Genomic DNA, 21265 nt, shown 5'->3' on the forward strand with positions numbered 1-21265 from the left:
TCCTTTGGTAGTTATTTAAGTCATACCTGTCTGGTATGTTCTCTTACCATTACCATGGAGAATATGCATTTCGAAATTTGGTTCTTTTTTAGTTCCTATTGGTCATTCATGAAATGAGTTTCAATGTCATTGAATGCTTATATAAGTTATGTTTTTAGTGAACCCAGTGGATGTCATATCCCTTGAAAGTGCACAAGGAGCATTTATGTTGTAGCATATCATCTACTTGTAGTAGTTAAAGACGTCTCTTAATTTTGCTTTCACTTTTATGTATCCCTCCCACATCAGATTCCAAATTATGTAAAACCTGTTATTGTCATTTTGAAATGAGTGTAGACCGTCTATGCTTAGTTTGATGGGGTCCTTTGTGGTATATAGTAAAGAATTGATGCTGATCCTAACAATAGGCGTGAAATGTTTTTTTTTCTTTCTATTGTGTCAAAAGAGTTTATATAAGCCTTGGGATACTCAAATTTCTTGGTTATCTGCTGTTTTGTTTTGTTTTGTTCAGAGGGTGATAGCTACTGCCTAGCATAATTTTGTCATGGTATTCTCACTTCCTGTTTTAGCTGTTACATGAATTGTTTCATGTAATAGACTGGTGTGAGATTGCTTAGTGGGTTTAACCATCTCAATGCTTGGTGTAAAAGCTCCTTGGTGGTATCTGTGAAGGTTTAATGCCCCCGTAGATATTAGTTGTAAAAACATTCAGTTCAATTTGTTATTGTGACCCAGCAAATGCCTTCAAACTTCGGTGTTATGTGATAGCAGTTGGTTGTTCTAGGGGTTATCGGTACTGGTTCTGTTCATGAGCTGAATTAAAAGTTTTGCCGCCTCTCCTCACTATGCTTGTGAATATTGTTTGATCTTTTTAATGTGTGTACTACTACTATGTGAACGTACTTCTGTTGAATACACGTACTAAAAGTTACAATTTTTTTCTCTTTTGGATGCAGAAATTATGTGAGGTCTTTGACCTCGTTTCAAAAAAAGAAAGTAACAATTTTTTTTATTAGGGGCTGTATGTTCGAGAGGATACATTGATTTCTGGATTGGTGTCATGTTTTATGCTTATGCTTTGGATCTTTTACTGGAAATAGAGTTGGGATGTTTCCAAGCCTTTTTGGTTCCGAGGAACCATGGTAGTGTTTGAGCCTTTGCGGCGTATATTCGACTACCTCCAATGCCAATAAGAATGATCGGGGAAGGGAATGGTTTTGCTGCTTAGTGTTTTTTTTTCCTTACACTATGCACTAGCGTCGGGGCAATCAAACCTAATATGTTCTGATATCGCTCCATCTTTACTGTAGTTAAGAATGTGGTTGCTGTGTGTTAGTAATAACAGAAAATCCTGTGATCATTGTTTGGTGAATAAGTCAAGTAAATACAGTTTACAGGGGTTTCAGATGTCGAGGATGACATGCCTCAATTGGTGAGTTGCGATGGATTTTCGATGTGATTTGTCTTGAATCACAACAGAAGTTGACATTTGTTTGGTGTGTATTGAACCTCCCAAACTCCATTGGTTTACCTTTATCTCATGCGCCTATATTGGGCAATTTGGATTTGTAATGCCACTACTGAAGCACAGAGTACAGAAGTAGAAATTAGTACACCTCCGAGAGAAGTCCTGCAATAAGCGTGATGATAAACGAAACAATCCAAAATCGTACTATCAAATTGGGAATATAAATCTTAGACTATATATGTATATATATATTTATTTATTTTAAGTACATATTTTAAAAAAGAAAGTGAAGCAGGTTTTTTCATAGATATGTAGCATGTTGAAAAAGTAGAGACTACATCGTATTGATTGTAAAAGAGAAGCTTTCATGTTATATATTTGCATTAATCTCATAGTTACATACATTTTCCTCAACTGCCGAAGCAATGACTAATTACAAACTCAAAAAGTATGCGTATTAACTGTCCAAGTTGAAATTGCACAAGTCAAAACGAATGAGAGGCACTCGGCTTCTAAAAATCAAAGCAACAAGAAGAACATGCTATGTACCTGAGGGTTTAAAAAATGCCAGAACCGTCTTTGATTCCAAAATTGGTCTTTGGAGACAAGATTCATCACCTTGGTCTAAATTCACCAAATCTATGCTTTTCTTCGTGCAGCTGCTTAAAGACATAATCCATTTCCGGAAAAGCTGACAAAAGCAGCAGCTCAAGAAGGTCAAAAGCAAGTTGCTTCAGACAAACTGAGGACTGCACAAGAAGATAGCCACTACAACCGTTAACAAAGTCCAAAACATTGTAAAAGTGATAAAAAGGGCTCAGATTTCCGAACTAAACAATAGGAAAATCTCATACAACAGTAACACCAAGTATTGTGTCAAAAACCTTCCCTTACCCAATATGAAACTTGATTCTCTCAGCACCTAGCCATCCTATTGATCATCGTTTTATTTACTTAAATCTATTATATTTTAAAATTGTCAGAACAAAAAAATGCACAACTTAATCATTGCCCCATGGTATACAAGCAGCAAAACACAAAAGAAAGAGAGGGAGCACCTTATTATTTGGAATGACAATGCAAGAGAAGCACCCAAAAAGATGATAGCACAGTGACATATAAATTGCCAGTTCAAGTACTTCAAACACACATTAAGATGAGTTTGATTCACCTGAGAATGCCATAAGAATGGCACGCATGGCACAACTCTCAAGGTTCCTGAACCCAGAGCCTTAGACACACACAAAAGGGGAAAAGGGGATGGGCAGAAATTCATCCAACCACCCTAAGCAAAAATAATGCATGCACACTCACAGATAAGTTATATAGCATGTCCTTTAAAAAAAGGGTAAACAGCTCTCATTCACAAGGCTCCGGCGGTGGATGGGGTTTGGGCAGAAATGTTATAAGCATATACCTTAACCCCACATAATATGTGGAAAGGCTGGTTCAAAAATTTAATATATGACCTCTAGGTTGCACCCTTGCAACTCTATCACTAGGCCACATGTTCACCTATATATTAAAAAATGGTACAGCATGTTATCACAGTGTTAAAATGGAGATGCAGGCAGGCCCAGTACAGAGGAAATTCCAGAATAAGGTCACCCGTCATCTACGTCTTTTGGCCTTGGAAGTCATACCATATGATGAAGATGTCAATCCAGGCCTAAACTAAAAAGTTACCTGCAAAAAGAAATATAGATCCTTCGCACATTGTTCATACTCCTTACGACCGACTAAACCAACAACGGCAGCTGGGGCATTGGCTGCAATGCAGTAATAGCATGCATTAGCATTTCCAAACCCAACCACAATCTTTTTTAAAAACTTAGGATGCCGTGCAATGCAAATAATAAACATAGGATGAGTAGAGAGGAATTGTATTTACCAATCATCAGTTCATACACAAACTTCGCACGGCGATCTGCTTCCTGTTGCTGTTCTTCGCTCAATCTAGGTGATGACATTCCTGTTGGTTGCCCACCATGAGGTGAATTCTGTGGTGAGTTTTGTGGCTGTCGTCGCTTTGGATGCTTGGTTAGGAAAATCCCATCAGGCCACAGTATCTATTTTCACCACATCAAATGTCGGATCAGGAATGATACTTGGGCATGCAAATATTTTTGCTTAAAGGCCTAAACAAAGGAAGCACAACTGTGTGTGCAAATTTATGGCAACATAGTGAGCCTAAATATGTTATTGGAGTCAATAAATGACAGCATCAGAACTGCTAACAGACTGGGAAACTGGAAATTTTTGGCTCATGCAACAGCACCAATGATCTTTTAACTATGTGAAAGTATCACAATCTGTTCTAAGCATCAAGTTGGGGTATATACTATCATTCAATATTTAAAATTGGAAAGAAAATATATGTGAGCTTCTAAGTAGCTGATGTAATCAAGTAAAAGCCATGGGCATACACCTTTCAAATGCAAATTTTTTACAAAGATCCATCTGGTGGAATAAAGGAATGCATAACAAGCCGCACTTATAGTAGTGTATTTAGAAAGAGTATACAACAAGCTTGAGCTTTCAAAATTTTCCAATGCCATGCACTCCTATGGACCCCACAAGATCAAAACTTAATGCAAGGCATATGGACAGACATTTCAATAGCAATTAAAACTGTGTCAATTCAATAACATATATAAACTATTAATCATATATCTTATTTGTTCAAAAAAAGTAACATTTTCCTCTACTGTATAGATATTTGTAGGGAACTTAATTATTTTAAGTTAATTGCAAGAGTGCTATTTGACATGAAAATCAGCGTGCTGTTAGAACGCGATGGGTATGGTGTGATTCACCAAGGGCATGCCATTTAACTACTACAGTGTTAAAATTTACTGTATAATACCTATTTGAGAGGGAATTGGTGTGGAGACAAATTTCAGTTTACCCCTCCGATAGTCTATCTTCACAGAATTAAGTATAAAATATAACACGTCACGTGTCCAGCCATGCCTTGTTATGGTGAAACTATGTCAAGCATATGAAAAGTGATGGAATTAAAGGGCACCACTAAATACCTGCTCAATGCGCTTGATCCCTGATGCGACCACTGATCCCCTACGTAGCAGTTGGATTTTCTCTATTAACCAATCATCAAGGGCATCTCCCATTCCTAGTTGTAGTATCTGTTTCGCAACCCAGAAAGCCTTCCGCCTGTAACGCAATAGACATTAGCATTCAGCTTAAATAACCAACCAGTCATGCATAAATGTTGTTAAGTGCTGTAAATATAACAATCAATACAATATTATTCTAAGCTATAAGAACAAGTTTTCGAAATATTCTGCCTTAAGTACCTGATCCATCCACCATCCTGGAGTTGAAAAATGACATCGACCAAATCTAGAATTGGGACACTTATATTGGGTGGCACCCACTGCATGAAAGAAATTCTATTAAGAAAACATAATATAGCATCATGTAGAATAGGTCTCATAATATAATGACAAAGCACAGTGTATGATAAAATTGAATGACAGTTCTACACTAATTCATGAAAACTTTAATTTATGGATGCATAAACGGATAGCATAGCTCTAAGTCATTAGTTACCTCTGTAGGGAGGGCATGGTCACTAGCAACATCAATAGGCAACATTGATGCCTCGTCTTTGCCTCCATTCTTTCTTCCTTCCAAAATCTTCCCTGAGTTTCTGATTGATGGTCTGTCCTTTTGTGTTCTAATATCCACATCATCATCGGAATCCACAATTGACTTTACACTTTCTTTACCAGGCTTCTTTCCTGGAGAAAAAGATACGTCTTTTGCCGTCAACCTTATTCCATCAGTTACAAAATTATTCTTTGTCTGCAATGTAGCTTCGTTGCACTCGGTCCCTAACTGCTCCCTAGTGGAGGATAATGAACCACTTAAAGGCCGAACAATATTTGAAAACGTTTCATCCTTTTCAGATGGTTTATCATCCAGGTCAACTAAAAAGTTCCCAAGCATACAAAAAAATATAGGAATAGTCAAAATAAGGAAAAGAAGCTTTGACAAATTTAACAACCTGCATCAAACACAATTCACCTGACAATGTTTCGACGATAGAAAATGAACTTGAGAACACATAAGTCTGCATTACACAAAATAATGGATAAGAAATTTTCTCTAAAATAAAGATGATAACCGCTAATCCTCTTCCCCAAACCCTTTAAAAAAACACCATCGACAAAAAAAAAATCATCAAACCTGAGAATCAACACTAAGAAAGTCCCAAACTTCAAATGTTCCTGAAATAGTAGGATGCTGCAGGAGTTCCTGATGAGCATCAAGTGGAATCTTTAATGAAAGATATAAAACTTCATCTATAGCATCAGAGAAAGAATTAGGATGGTAGAACAAAGTGAAGTTTCTAATTATTTCTTGTAGCAATAAGCACTAACTGTCACATCTAGCTATTAGGTTAGGAACTTTTGAATTATTCTTTGTTGAGTAGAAGTACTTCTTCATCATTCCAAAATAGAACTTCATTATCTGTTTGGTTCCAGCTTACAAAACTTTACAATTAATGATTTAGTAAGGAGCTCTTCAAATTAAAATACACCTAAAATGTATTTGTAACTTGAAAGAAGAGGATGTTAAAATAGGTTGCTACGTAAACACAGTCCTAAATCTAGACAAAATTTTCCTTATTTACTAACTACTAAGTTAATCATATAAAATATTTTTTCATATTTATTACACTAAAAGCAAGTCTTGGTGCCCTGGGAGATTTGTTTAAGTGCAACTTAGGTGTCATGAGCTCAAACCAGGGAAGTAATCTCCTAGGGAGTTAAGACAATGTATCTACCCTCTCCAGATCCACGATAATGGTGGGGGCCTTTGAACTTGCATTTATTATCCCAACAATTCTTAAAAATTTAAGGAAGCATACGCTATCAAACAATCTTTTTAGCATCTCTTACCACAACACTTTAAACACCAACCATACTGCTAATAGCATAACTGGCTCTAAGACCCATAGAAAGCACACTAAAAGTCAAACCAAGTGAACAAGGTTACCATAGAAGAGTTGTCGAGGATAGATGCACATGCAGTTTCTTCTCATTACGGAAAGCCTTTATTGCACTTACCACTGTGCTAAAACTCGTCCTCCATGCAAAGCAGATAAATTTACATTCTTTTTCCAAGAGTTTAACAAGTTAAGCAAAATAAAAGTAAGAAAAGGGGAGAAGAGATTGACCTTCAAATACTTGTCGAGCAATTTACACCGTTCTTGAATGACAGGTACATCTAAGCCTGTCGAGAGAAAATGCTTCGGTGGCAAATGAAGATGATACTCTGGAAACTCTTTGAGACGCCTATGCAATTCCTCAAAATGTCGAAACCTGTAGGGAAAAACGAAATGAACTACAGCAGAAAAGTTCCAGACAAATGTTATACAGAAATCAGTTGTATAGAACTCTAATGCAAGTACCTTCTTTTGATTGACCAACTATTATTATTTACATCTGTGACAGATATGGAATAAACAGCAAATGTTCTAGAGCCACTCTTCACAATATTGGCACCTAATACCTGCAACAGCATATGAGTTTCAAAACATTTCAGAATCCGAAACATTATAACACCAAAAAATAAATAAATACCAAGAGAGAGAAAGTACTGAGCTGTATGGTATGTACCTCACATCTCAACTTAAAAAATGAATCCCCAAAAGAACTTCGCAGGGAATGAACACTCAAACTATGACTTTCGGCTCTTGACAAAGACGCTGCAGAAGATGAAGTCATTGCTCCACTATAAAGTCTATCCCAACTTCCTGTCTCAGAATCATCACTAGAATCCTCAACTTTTGTCCGTTCTTTTAAAGAATTTAGAATATCTTGTCCATCTCCCGACAAAAAACTTGTTCTCTCAACCTCTTGCCATACGTGCAGATTCTGATTGCTTGATCTTGACCTTTTCCTTATAGAATGGGACCCAGTTACTCCTTGATAATGATGATGACTTCTACCATTCTTCTTTCTCATATGGCCCTTGGGATTTTCAAGTGGATGATGAATGTGAGAAACAGACAAATTTCTTTTACTTTTACCATCCCAAACTTTGGTTCCAGGAGAATCAAGACCTGTTACATTTCCTGTGTCTTCCTCTTCAGAAGTATAAGAGCTACCACCTGATTCAACATCCTCCATATGTATGAGGCTGTGCTCATCGTCATGACTCTGAGAGGAACTGAGTTTGGTTACACCATTCATTTTCTTGGGCTTCGAATTTGCATTTGAATGAACCACTGTAACTGGCTTATTCACTGGAGGTTTCTCTTGGATTTGCTCGATCAACTGATTTTTCTCTTCTTTCTTTCTATAATTTCTCCCTTTAGTCCAAATATTTTCGAAATGTTCTGGTGCAAGAGCAGCAGTCTTTCTCCGAGAAATCAGATCTAACATGTCACCCCATTCTCCCAAACGGCAATGTTGAATCCCACTTTCTTCACTAGTTTGGGAGTCAAAGGGCAATGAGTTCCACGAGCGAGAAGATGGGGTATCCATTGAAAGCAACGGATCTTTTGAAAGACTATTTCCATTATCATTATCCATTGAGGCTGTAGCTGCATTGGACTTGGTTCTAGACTGATAATTTTTTAACTGCACAAGTTCAACTCCCGTAACAGTAGGATCTAAAATCCTAGAAAAACGATCAGATGAGATCTTTGCAGATGCATTTGGCTTGGACTGAGATGCTTCTTGTGCGGCAGTAACTCTTTTATTAGCCTTTGTCATAGAAATAACAACTGATTCAATCCTTTCGTTGATGAACCTGTCACGAAAAATTGACAAACATGGGAACCATATAGAGGTAAAATAAGTACGAAGCTAAAGAAAAAGAAAAATAACCTTGGGCTGGCTAAGTTCAAGACTGGTCGTATTACTGCACAAGCAAGGAGTTCTCTAGTAGTAAGACGAAAAAAGGAGCACTGCAGATCTTCAGGCTTGAATGTGAAAGATATGAGACCATGCATCAGGTGCTGCAAGACCTGAGAAACAAAAGGTTAAGAGAGTATAATCACCTAAATTGAGGAAGCAAATAGAATCAAGGAATAAGTTTTCCCAAGAATAAGACATATCGATTCAACAAATTAGCATGTTTGGAAATCAAAAGTGTTCGAGAGAAATGCCTTATGCTCTGCTTCAGCAGAAAACAAAGCAGGGTGCAATTTGTTCTCAGCAGCCAGGACAGCCCCTATCTCCTTGTCTTGGTCTTCAACAGTCAGTGATTCTGTTTGTTTCTTCTCAATCTTAGCTTGAGTAGCACGAAAAAGCTCCAAGTGGGTGCATAAGACACTAATAATATCCCTGTGGTATGTAGGAAGATTAATTCACAACTAAAAAACATTCAAATTCCAAATTTGCAAAAAGGTGAGATATAGATTCTATAGAAGTACAACCTTGTCAGAAGATCAATAAGATTTATATTCCTTACTCGAGCTGAAATTTCTCCAAGAACACCATTCATGATGTGCACCAGTTCCTCTGGCCCTTCTTTATCAGGTGTTAAGCGAGAGTACCATAGATCCGTTACCCATTCAGACACTATATGTCTGGTAAAATGATCTATAGCATCCTCAACAACAGGAGAGTTCACTCTCCTTCTCCAATCAGACTTTTCAATAATTTTAGTACAATCAACAGGTTTCCTTTGTGAAGATCTATTTTCTGTGGCAGATTTGCTATTATATGTCACAGCTTTTCTTTGCATGTCATAATCAAGAGAGAGAAAACGAAGGAGGACGATTAAGGCGGCAGCAACAGGCAAGTTGACCCAAACAGAGGAGCTTGTCACTGACAGAGAAAAGAAAAAGAAAAAGAAATTAAATATGGGGCCAGTAAAACTACTAGAACGGTGCAACATAACAAAAGCAAATAGCAGCCAGCCAGCCACCAATGAAACGAATAACTGAATTTAAGGCACATATCATAAATGTGGACTACACTCTAGCATAAATGCTAAGTAAAATAATCGTACAATTGGTCATTGTATATGATTCTTAATATTGGAACCAAAAAAAAATGTATATCCGTTTGAATTAATTTCTTATTAACATCAAGACTTTCCAGAAGCCAATTACACCTAAGACTAATTCCCGAAAGACATGATAGTAGCCAAAACTTTTAACCTTTAGACTCAAAGTGTGAAAAAAAAAAAAAAAAACAACTTACAGTAGAAAAAAATTTAAGCTGACAATAGGACAGTATTCACCAAGCAATTGGATTCAAAAGGAAAAAGTTTCAAGTAAATCAACTCATCTTGCAAGTATTCATTTTTTATGAACTAATAGATACATTCAACCACCAAAGAAATAAGCATAAGATGGATAGTTAGTACCATGGAGCTAAAAAAACTATATGCGAGAAGTATGGTTACAAAATAAGGACGTCTAAGTCTTTCAGAGGCATTATACAATTTTTTTTGCCAATCGGAAAGTAACAACCATGGCTAGGCACCTGTAACACATCAACAAAAGATAGTTCAACAAAATAGCCCTACCCAATGCACAGATATGACCCTACAGCTGAATTGTACTGATCCATAATAGCCATTGAGGTTATATATAAACAACTGAACTGGCCAACCAACAATCCAGGATGCTAATCCCCAGCATAAGATTCTGGTGCAATGCTAATTCCCTCGATAACTTATTACAATTGAATATACTTTCCAATACATCAAAAGAGCAATAACATAACATTCTGGGGTAATGCTAAATTCCCTCGATAACTGATTACAATTGAATATACCTTCCAATACATCAAAAGAGCAATAACTGTAAACAAACGCAATTCCATTGAACAGAGTCAAAGTAACTAGCTAATGAACCGCATATAATGGCTATGGCTAATAGCATAAAAAAATAATCAAATAACAATTCTCCGATCCAAGCAGTTTACTAGACCATAAGAATAAATGCATTTTCGAACTCTTGAAGAAAGAAAAGGAATAACTAAAAAGAAAGAAAAATAAGCTATCAGTTCAATCGTGAATATAACTTACGGGACATGAGATAGGACAATCCAACGACGCATATGACCAAGAACAAAATCCGCTTCTTCGCTTCCTCAACAAGGTCCCGCATCGTCACTTGCTTTCGCGTGCTCATTTTGCAGATAATTTGCAAAAATCAATTCATAATCCCAGAAAAAGTGAAGCAAATCCCTCAATCAAACTACTCCTCTCTCATTCAACAATCAATCACGACGCCGATCATATCGAAAACCAAAATTCAACCAAAAAATAAAAATAAAAAAACCAGATAATGCGAAGCTGGAAGTTGATCAAATTCGGAGAGAATTGGTATCGGAGACAAATTAAAGGAGATGCATATGAATTCGAGAGCGGTAGAAGAATTCGAAGGGCAATTAGGTTTTCGTTTCCGATTTCGTGTTTTGCTGAGGTGGTTACGTTGTATGCGTATTTGCTTAGTTCGGTCTATTTTGATTATCTCTCGCAATCGCGGTAGGTCAGGTGATAGACTGATAGTGCATGAAGGCCACCACAACGGATGAAAAACTATCCAAATCCCAAACCCCATGGTGAGAATAGAACCAGGCACCTCAAAATCCTGGGCAGACAACCTGACCAATCAGGCTACCTCCTATTCTCAACCTTTGAACTTCATTTAAGATCAATTTCATTCATAAACTTTCAAAAGTGTAATCCGTTATAATTTTTATTTATTTAGTCGATGTGACAACAAACTTGAAAATCATGTGTCATATAACTAACGAAAAACATATACCACATCAACAAAAATAGACATGATATGTACGTAAATTGATCATAAAAGAAGTTTAGGATACAAATTGATCATTTTATGAAAGTTCATGGATCATTTCATAACTTCTCCATTTTGAAAAATAGTAGATAGCATAGTGACTGTAATTATATATATGTTTTCTTCTAGAAAAATAATTAAATTCATAAAAATTGATAATAAATATGAATCGTTTGATGAATTTTAAGTAATATTTTTAATTTTCCATAATTTTTAACTGTTAAATTTTTTGTATTTTATATTTATTATTTAAAAAAAATGGTGCATAAAATTGTACACACATTGTTAGTATGGTGGACGGATGTGCCCCAAATCTATTTTCTCACGCTCTCTATTTTCTTTTCTTTTTTCTCATTCTTTGGTTTTGTTTTGTTTTTTCTTTCATTCATTTGGTATTTTCAAATTGAACTACTAGCAATTTTTGTTCATTTACGTATGTAGTAATTTTCTTCAATTTTTTAAATTATTTTTATGATTTTTTTATTTTTACACTTCTGTTTATTTTCCCTTTTTTACAATGTTAATATACTTTCCTGGTGAGCTAATTGTTTTATATTTGATGTAGCTTGTTAGTTGTTACATGGGCCGTGAGTGGGAACTTAGTTTCCATTTTTTATATTTGATGACGTCGTCTTTGCCGTTGCTTCGGTGTCAAAGATTTTTTGAGTCTTTAGGATCATTGGGATTTGGCATTCGAGTCCCAACGATGATATCCAGAAGTAACAACTGAGGACAAAGTAGAAGATTAAGGCTATGGGATGTCATGATTGAAGTCTGAAACCCAGGAAGGGAGAAACAGCTAAAGCAGATACTGTGTTTTCTGGTCTTGGACTTGGCACTGTTAATGGTATCGGGTCACCCGAAACCCGATCCGATAAATCCGGTAACCTGAAACCCTAAAAATTTTAACAGGGTTACCGGACCGGGTCTTCACTTCTAAAAAAACATCAGGTCGGGTTAGACCCGGTCCGATAACCCGAAACCCGGCCCGATATTCACCCTTAGTTGACATGACCCCTAAATTTTTTGGATTTAGCCACTGAACTTCATTTAGAATCAATTTAGCTCATGAACTTTCAAAATTGTATTCCATTACAATTTTCGTCTATCTAGCTAATGTAGCAGCAAGTATGAAAATCACCTGTCATATAAGTAACGGAAAATATCTCACATCAGAATAAAGGGAAAATTAAATATTAGTGCCTTATATAAGAGTTTTGTTCCAAGAATGACACTCTTAAAAGTCTTATTCCATAAAATTCATGTAGTTTAAACTAATATTCCAAGAAATACAAAAAATTAAATACATGATTTTATTGCCTAAAATACCCTCATCTTCATCCTCAACACATGACACATGCCTCCTGCACATAATTCATCTCTGAGCTTCGTCGGAAGCGTCATCTCCGCGCCCTCGTGCATTATTCGAGAGTTCTATGCCATTTTTTAGTGATCTTTCATCCCGATTTTTATTGTATTCGAACTAGATCTACTCATACTCACCACATGACTTATAGATCTTGTTGTTTTCCTTCGATTTGTCATCATATTATTATTTTCAGCATTTTTTGTGGTGATTTTCATGGTTTTTTGTGATCTACAATCTGCAGATGATATGTTATCTGTTTCGATTAATTTGATATCTGTCATAATGTTATCTGTCTTGTTAAAATGTTATATGTCTTTAATGAAATGTTATATGTTTGAAGTTTCGAAACATATAACATATCAGAATAGATCCGAAACAGATATTATATCTGCAGATTCAGATATGATTTCAGAAGTAAAACAAAAGAGTTTAAAAAAGCAATAAAACCTCATAGGTGATGTGTCTTGGTCCGTGAAGTTGATTGTGGGCGTTGATAGTCGTCGATGTTGGTTATATTGGCCGGATCTAGCTATTTTTCAAATGGTGGTTGTGATTTTACGAAGCTTTTCCGACGACTCAAGTGATAATCGATTATGAGTGATGACTGAGCTTTGATCGGGCTAACTTAGAGCTTCATTTCGGTAGTTGGCTCGTCGAAAAAGATGGACAGACGGCCAACTTCCTATATAGTGGAGCAAGGAAGGAGGAAGAAGAAGAAAGAAGGAAGAAGAAGGAGGGAGGGTATTTGTAAGTTTTGTCTTTTTTTTTCTAAAGTTTTTTTTAAGTTGTCCTTGTTTGAATACAACTTTTGGTTTTTATCCTTATGGGTAAAAACTCCAAAAAAATGACGGAAAATGGGCTCAAGGGCTAACGCACTACATTATTGGAAGTTGAGAGGTTAAATTGATCCTGAATAAAGTTCAGGGTCAAAATGACCCTTTCATTAAAGTACATGGCCATTTGATAACTTCTTCCAATATTATAATATAAAAAAAATTTGAAAGGAAAAAAAAAACTCTTGTTTCACGTAATTGTCTAGAATGTCAATGGATTTCTCATTGAAAAAAATAAGAAAAAAATGGAATTTTTGTTTCAATTATCCATAAAGAGGATAAATTTCTAGAATAGTTTAATAGTTTATTAATTTTATTTATATTTTTATAAATTATATTTCAAAATGATATATGTCCATAATTTTTCCATCCATATACTTACATAATCTAGGTGACAAATCAGATAGGCATACCACATAGATTAAAAAAATAAATTTTATTAAAGAAGTCACATAGACATGCTACATGTTTATGTAAGTTTATGGATTTTTATTTTATGAATCTGTAGTGCTTCCGAATTATATTTTATATGAATTGAAGGAAAATAAATAAAGAAATATTGTTTGGTGTTAGTTTGTTAGTTAAAAAAATTTCAATAAGGTGCCAGCCAGCCAGGCCAATCACTTGTATGTTGCCTTGGCTTTCTAAACTTTTTTCTTTGGCTATATGATTTTGCCAACTCAAAAATCAGAATATGATGTTGGTATGGCTGCAAATTACAATATATTTTATGTTTTGATTTGGAACATATGGGATCAAAACAATATGCCCCACTTATCATTCATCCATATTTTAAAAAAGTAGTTCACATTTTAATTTCGCATAGAAAAATTTATGTGTATATATATATAGTTATGACTTATGATCATTATTTCATAATTTAATTAACAGTCAGAGTTAAATATATTTGTTACTTTTTGTAAGAGAATAAATTTTATTGCCAAAAATATTACAATAACATACCATCAAAACAACAACCCTCAGACAAATAAAAAAATAAAAATTAATTGAATGCATCTCACAAAGGAGTGCGGTCATTTATCTTCTTAAGAGGCCATCCTTTCAGGATTGAAGATGTTGGTTGAATATGTATTTTTTTCATTTCTAAATGTAACATGTTTTTCAAAAGTTAAAACGTTTTGAAATTTTATTTAAGAAAGAGGAAAGAAAAAAAAAACAATGCATGTCGAAAATGTAGCTTTAAATAAAAAAGAGGGTATTTTTATAAAAAAAAACCGTATTATAAATTTGCGTGGACCGACATTGCCATATAAACTTAAAATGGGTTGAGATATTTAAAGCTGACTATCTAGCACTACTATTGTTACGTACCCTCGGCATTCATGTAGATGAATCGTCTTTGTTTAGACAAATAAATGGTCTAATAAACAGGTTGTCGAGACCTACAGAGCAAATATTTTTGGACAAAAGTCGGCAAGTTGTTGAAAGTTGGGTCTAGCCTTGATCATGACCCGCGCCGGCCAAACCCCCTACCAGTACAACCACCATGAAGACTGCCAGCATCCCTAGCGCCGGAAACACCACCGTGGCTATGCTATTGCCGCCACTCCCACTGCATGCTCATTCCCCAAATGAGCAGAATTGGCTAAGGAAACAAAGAGGAGTATTGTTAACTGGTGTCCAAAAGTAAAGTTTATTCAATGGAAAAGTAAAAGTCAATGGAAAAGTAAAAGTTTCATATATATTTTTCATGCCTTTTATAGTTTATATATATATATATATATATATATATTTTCTTTTTCTCGTAAGTAAACACATCAAACTACTAATTCAACTAGAATTAAAGAACGGACAAAAAAAAAAAACTAGAATTAAAGAAAGTAACTAGAATTAGGAAAACACAATACAACCTTAAATTCTAAACTTACTTCCTCTTCATTTATATATACACACACATATATATGTATGACTTGGTTAAAATTAATTAGGAAAACACATATTTAATTACTTGGTTGTAAACAAACTATATCAACTCCATCATTAAGGTTTCATTTGTAGGAGATGATAAGACTCCATATAATATAAAATTATCATTTAATGAAATTATTAGATGTTTGGATGATTTTTAAAATGCTCGAGATAGTATAACTTTATATAAAAGTGATTCTTATACGATGTCGACCGTATAATATTAAAACACTTTCAATTCTTTTTTTATTTTATACGGAGCGGTTAGTATAAGAAATAACACGTCAAATGATAAAAAGACCCTCACTCTCACTTTAATGGGGAGTAATCCAGACATATTACCACAAATCTTATGTAATACAAACGTAATATCATATTCTTTCCAACAAACACCAGATAAAATTAACTTATACATTAAATTATACAAGGATTAAATTATATATTGGATAACAATACTATACTATCATATACGGAACTCCAAATGGAGCCTATAACCTATTTTAGTGAAAGCATAAAACGACATCGTTTTCCTTTGAGAGACGAATAATACGACATGTTGAGATGTTTTGTTGAGTCTTGTACTTACCGAAGTATAGAACAAGAAGCCTTTGTGAGAATAATTCTCGTTTTTGATTAATTCAATCGATATGCCTCTACTGAGCTACAAGCGACTATTTAAAGTAAACAAATCCTACCTCTAATAAGAATAGAATACTTCTCCCAATAGTAATAGAAATCCCCCAAATACTGCCATCAAGCGTGGCTAACAATAATAGTAACTAATTATACTACTGCTAGTTAAAACTACTACTAATATTACTACCAATTCTAAAAGGTTTCAGTCTCCTTGAGGTTCTACCGTGCAACTCAAGTCCGCCTCTCTATTCACCTAATTGGATATAGGGCGTTGAATATCTTGACTTAACTGAGCCCGGTTTAGCTTAATCTTATGATGACGAGCACGATTGTAAGCGTTATTGAGTTGACGTGCTTGATCTTCATCATTTTCATGCACCCCACACTCTTCGTTTCTTTCTCGCTGTTGACCCTCATTGACTCACCATGTGATTACGTGATTCAAACGCATAAATTCTTCCCTTTTCGGCTTTTCCAGCTTCAAAGTTCAAATTATCGTTTTTCACACTCCCGGTCACTTACTAGCATTCTCGATCCTTGGCAGTAGTTCTTCTGCCGCGATGTCGGCTCCGCTTCCGTCACGGCCTTCGGCGTTCAACCACACCTCTCCTCCGCCGATTAGCCAGACTACCCAAAGGAATTTAATAACGTTTTGATATTCAGGAGGCCCTGTTAAAAAATAATTGCGGAAATCCAAGCATTTATCAATCCAGCCATGAGGGAGATCGTCCACTACGACTTCGACGATACGTTTCCTCCGTCTCAGTCTCCATCTCCATCTCCGCCTCCTCCTCCGCCTCCGCCTCCGCCTCCGCCTCCGCCTCCGCCTCCGCCTCCGCATCCGCATCCGCATCCGCATCCGTATCCGTATCCGTCTCCGCCTGCGCCTGGGCCTCCGTCTCCGTCTCCGTCTCCATCTCCGCCTCCGTATCCGTCTCCGACACCACCTCCGCCACTGCATGAAACAAACGCTCCACCTCCGGTGTTAACTTATATGACAAATGGGACAACAGCGCCGCATCGCAGACTGACACAGGGCACAATGGCGGGGCTAATAGTGGGGGTAGTGTTAGGAGCAATATTTGTGCTGGTCGGGGTGGGCATTTTCGTCACTAAAGGTAAGAGAAGGAAAAGGAAGACGGGAGAGGACTTCTCTGGAGGTCCTCCTCAAAGGCATACAGGTGAGAGTGCATATGTTGGTATTTTTCGCCTTTTATGGCTCAATTCCGGGTCGGCGAGTGTTTGTTGTTTAATCTAAAAAGTAAAAAGTATGGCTTTGGCCTTTGGGTTTCAGCTTCTTTTTGTTTTATAATTTATTCATTGTTGGACTTGATGGGTCTGACAAAAAGTATAATACTCGTTATTGGGGTTTTTTGTTTATAAAAGAGGAGTTCTACCTTGTGAGAGGATAAATGGTCATGAATCAATGAAGTTGAAAATGGCATAGATGCTTAATATTTCCAACTTTTTTTTCAAGTTCACTTCTATAATTCAAACAAATGAGGTCAATTGAATGCTTGATGCATGATATTTTAAAAAAAGTTTGCTGCTTGAAAAGAATTGATAAGGCATTCTGACTAGTTTACCATGATTAGCCTTGTCCATCATCACTTGAGTCAATATGATGGTTGTTTGTTACACCCACTTCTTATACCATTTCATCTGTGCCTGTTAACTTGTTTACGCTTTGCTTTTTTCTTTTTATGAATTTGTTACCTGATGTCTTATTTCTCCAGGTGACCCTTATGTTGGTCAGCATTGGCAAAAGTATGTGCCTTGTCTTGGATTTCCGTTCAATCCCAAAAAGTCACCGGTACTTGCTCCCACTCTCCCTGAACCTCATTCATCGAGTGGCACTTCGGGCTTTGAAAAACCAGCCCCCGCCATTGCCTTTGGATTTCCACAGAGCACATTTACTTATGAAGAGTTAGCAAGGGCAGCTAATGGTTTCTCCGACTCAAACTTCCTTGGTCAAGGTGGTTTTGGTTATGTCCACAAGGGAGTCCTTCCAAATGGTAAGGTGCTCAGCATTTCAGGCGGAGGTTGAGATCATTAGCCGTGTTCATCACAGACATCTTGTTTCACTAGTTGGATACTGTATCACAGGGGCCCATAGAATGCTTGTCTATGAGTTTGTTCCTAACAACACCTTGGAATTCCATTTGCACGGTAAGTCCTTATTGATAAATTTCGTTTGTTTACAGATATGAGATGCAAAAAATTTAAAAGAAAATTTAATTTCTTTGATTCTCGAATGATCAAAGTAGTTAGAACTTGAGAGTGTGTTCATCTTTGTCAGAGAGGATCCTAATGGCCTAAGAGTCCATAGTAAAGTTTCAACGAATTATATGCCTTAAGATTGAGGATAAATAAATCTCAAATTATCCATACAGTTGATAACTGTAATGCTGAGCACTTATCAGTTATGGTTGATATGACAGGGAAGGAGAGACCCACTATGGACTGGGCAACAAGATTTAAAATTGCTGTTCATGTGGCAAAAGGACTTGCTTATCTGCATGAGGGTTGTGAGTATCTTTTGCAGACTGCATCTACATTGGAATGCTCAAGCAAACTTTCAAAGTTCAATGCTTCATTATTGTTGTATTTTCACCATCCTTTTGACTTAAAACTTATCCCAGGTCATCCGAAGATTATACATCGTGATGTCAGGGGGGCTAATATTCTTCTTGATGATAACTTTGAGGCAAAGGTAGGATTTGGAACTTTATTGAAATATTCTCATATGAGGCAAAGGATGATGGAGTTATCTTGATTGCTGTGAATAGACATATGAAGTATATTTGCTTTAATGCCTAAATTCTGCTCGGGCATTCACTTACTTAGATCTATCGTGTAGGTTGCAGATTTTGGACTAGCAAAGTATTCTTTGGATACTGAAACTCATGTTTCAACTAGAATAATGGGAACTTTTGGGTATGTTACACGTAAAGATAATTCTAGGCTGCTATGTCCTCAAATTTTGTAATTATTGGAAATAGTAGTAGGGCCGATTTTTATTATTTTTTTCTATTAAAATCTTGATAAAAGATTTTCTTATCCTCACATCCATTGTCATATACAGCTACATCGCTCCAGAGTATGCATCTACAGGGAAGCTCACTGACAAGTCGGACGTCTTTTCCTTTGGGGTCGTCCTTCTGGAGTTAATAACAGGACACCGACCCGTTGATAAAAAGCAGTCCTTTTTTGATGATTGCATAGTTGACTGGGTTAGTACTGTTTTTCCCAATATATGATTCAAAATTTAAAATCTGGTAGAAGTTGTCACTGTATTTGTGGTGCTTCATATTGCATCTCTTTGCCACCTTTTCTGTCTTTGATTTTATTACTTAGAAAAGGCAATGCAGCAAGTGTTTTGGGTTTAAGGGCTTATTCGTGCTGTATCAACTGGACCTTTATGTTATTTTCCAATTTCCATCAATTGCTAGCTATACCTTTTATGCACTAATGGACCTTATTACTGCCATAAGAAAAATAACACACACTATTGTGGAAATATAGGCAAGGCCTCTGCTCAATCAAGCTCTAGAAGATGGCAACTATGATGCTCTTGTTGATCCAAAGTTGCAGAAGTGTTATGACTACAATGAAATTGCTAGAATGATTGCTTGTGCTGCAGCTTCTGTGCGCCATTCAGCGAAGTTTCGGCCCCGAATGAGCCAGGTAATTCTCCTTCTCCCTAAAGTCTAAATGATTGGTTCATGCTCTTGAATGTCTCTCTTTACTTTAATTGATTTCACAATTCTTACGCAAAGCAGATAGTTGGAGCTCTGGAAGGCAATATTTCCCCGAATGATCTAAGCTCTGGAAGGAAATATTTCCCCGAATGATCTAATCAAGGGAATAACACCCAGACAGAGCACAATTTTTGTTTCTTGTGCTAGCTCATATCAATACAAAGAAGATTCGAAGAAATTCAGAAAGATGGAATTGGAAAGCCAAGAGCTGGGTGGTAGTGGATACAGTGGGCTGACTAGTGAGAGTGGTCTCCAAGCATCAAACTCCAGCACTGAAGGCCAACAAACTACCCAAGAAATGGAGTTGAAGGAAATGGTGTAACAGACTAAAGACATGGGTTAGAGCTCCGATCCCAAAGATTAATTAACAGTCTTTGGTAAGTAGCCCTTTACGTTGTCAAACATTGTCTAGGATTAAATCCCAAGTGGTTGGATGTCAAATTGAAAACTGAACATGGATTTGGTTCTGGACTTGCATGTTCAGTCCATGGACGTTCAAAACGCGATTAGAACCTGGATTTAGATTTTTGGAGTTTCCATTCCTCGCTCTTTGTGTTTCTCTAAATTCACATTATAATTTATATGTTTGAGACTTAACTTATTGTAACTTGCCAAGCAGTGCATCATTTTAGTTTTATTCGAATTAAGACTTAATGCAAATAATTAATTGTAAAAATTTATGCTCAATCATTGTTTTTTCACCTACTGAATTTTCTTTATGGAAGATTTGCCTGTTTGATTGTAGTTCTTAAAAAGAGTTTCAGTTTTATGGTTTTTAAAAACTCAAAAATTTATTCAATAACTTGTTTCCTTATCATAGTTTGGTCATGGTTCCCTTGTGAAAATCTCTCATGGAGATCAATCCATACAGCCATAGTCGTTTCTGCATATATTACACCATCAGATATATCAACATGAATGGAATTTAGAATCTAAGAAAATACCATATCATTACTCCGTTTCTAAAACGAAAAAAGTTAGGTCGGTGGTCATCGATGCTTGGATTGTTCCATCGATAAAACCAAGTTTGCTGTTGGCACTTAGAACAATCCGCATTGAGCGACTCCATTTGCTGTAGTTGTTTCATTCCAAAGGGTTCACAACAAATGCTAACCCTGGATGATCTGAAGGATGAAGAGCAAGCGGATCCGATGAGGACAAGCTAAACTCTTTTGTCTTGGTATGGTCAATTGCTTCTCCCATTGTGTTAACATATATAGATAAATTCAATCCCTTACTATAAGGACGGGTTTTCTTGGAGAACATCTTGTGGTAAGGCATGTATGGGGTGTGGTTTCTAATATGGTATCGGAGCAAGCTCCTTCCGTTAGAGTCAACTGTTGGGCCGTTCGGATATCCTTATGAACGGACCACTCACAAGTAAGGGGTACTTGTAGGGCCTTTCGGATGTCCAATAGATGGACCACTCCTAACCCGTATAGTTCACTTATTGGGTATGATATATCCAAT

The 21265-nt window shown here is 36.3% G+C and overlaps 1 protein-coding gene and 1 pseudogene across 6 annotated transcripts; one reads left to right on the forward strand and one right to left on the reverse strand.

Annotated features, from left to right (window-relative positions):
• Window positions 1-1293: 1293 nt before the first annotated feature.
• LOC120010885 lies at window positions 1294-10868 on the reverse strand. Of its 6 annotated transcripts, none has more exons than XR_005470944.1 (16): window positions 10487-10868; window positions 8883-9276; window positions 8613-8790; window positions 8332-8471; window positions 7117-8254; window positions 6909-7009; window positions 6675-6819; window positions 5681-5749; window positions 5519-5564; window positions 5042-5421; window positions 4786-4865; window positions 4507-4642; window positions 3360-3537; window positions 3155-3237; window positions 2018-2217; window positions 1294-1580 (listed from the first exon to the last, which is right to left on the reverse strand). XR_005470944.1 is itself a non-coding variant. In XM_038861795.1 (15 exons), the coding sequence occupies exons 1-15, from the start codon at window positions 10590-10592 to the stop codon at window positions 2083-2085; spliced, it is 3309 nt and encodes a 1102-aa protein (XP_038717723.1). In that variant the 5' UTR covers window positions 10593-10868; the 3' UTR covers window positions 1813-2082. The 6 variants fall into 6 exon arrangements, 4 of the variants coding, with proteins under 4 accessions (XP_038717723.1, XP_038717724.1, XP_038717726.1 ...); XR_005470943.1 differs by having other exon boundaries at window positions 1294-1630; XM_038861795.1 differs by lacking the exon at window positions 1294-1580 and having other exon boundaries at window positions 1813-2217.
• Window positions 10869-15971: 5103 nt separating this feature from the next.
• On the forward strand, window positions 15972-20403 carry LOC120011302 (annotated as a pseudogene).
• The last annotated feature ends 862 nt before the right edge of the window (window positions 20404-21265 follow it).

This window comes from Tripterygium wilfordii, chromosome 12 (assembly GCF_013401445.1).
Source record: "Tripterygium wilfordii isolate XIE 37 chromosome 12, ASM1340144v1, whole genome shotgun sequence".
Taxonomy (NCBI): domain Eukaryota; kingdom Viridiplantae; phylum Streptophyta; class Magnoliopsida; order Celastrales; family Celastraceae; genus Tripterygium; species Tripterygium wilfordii.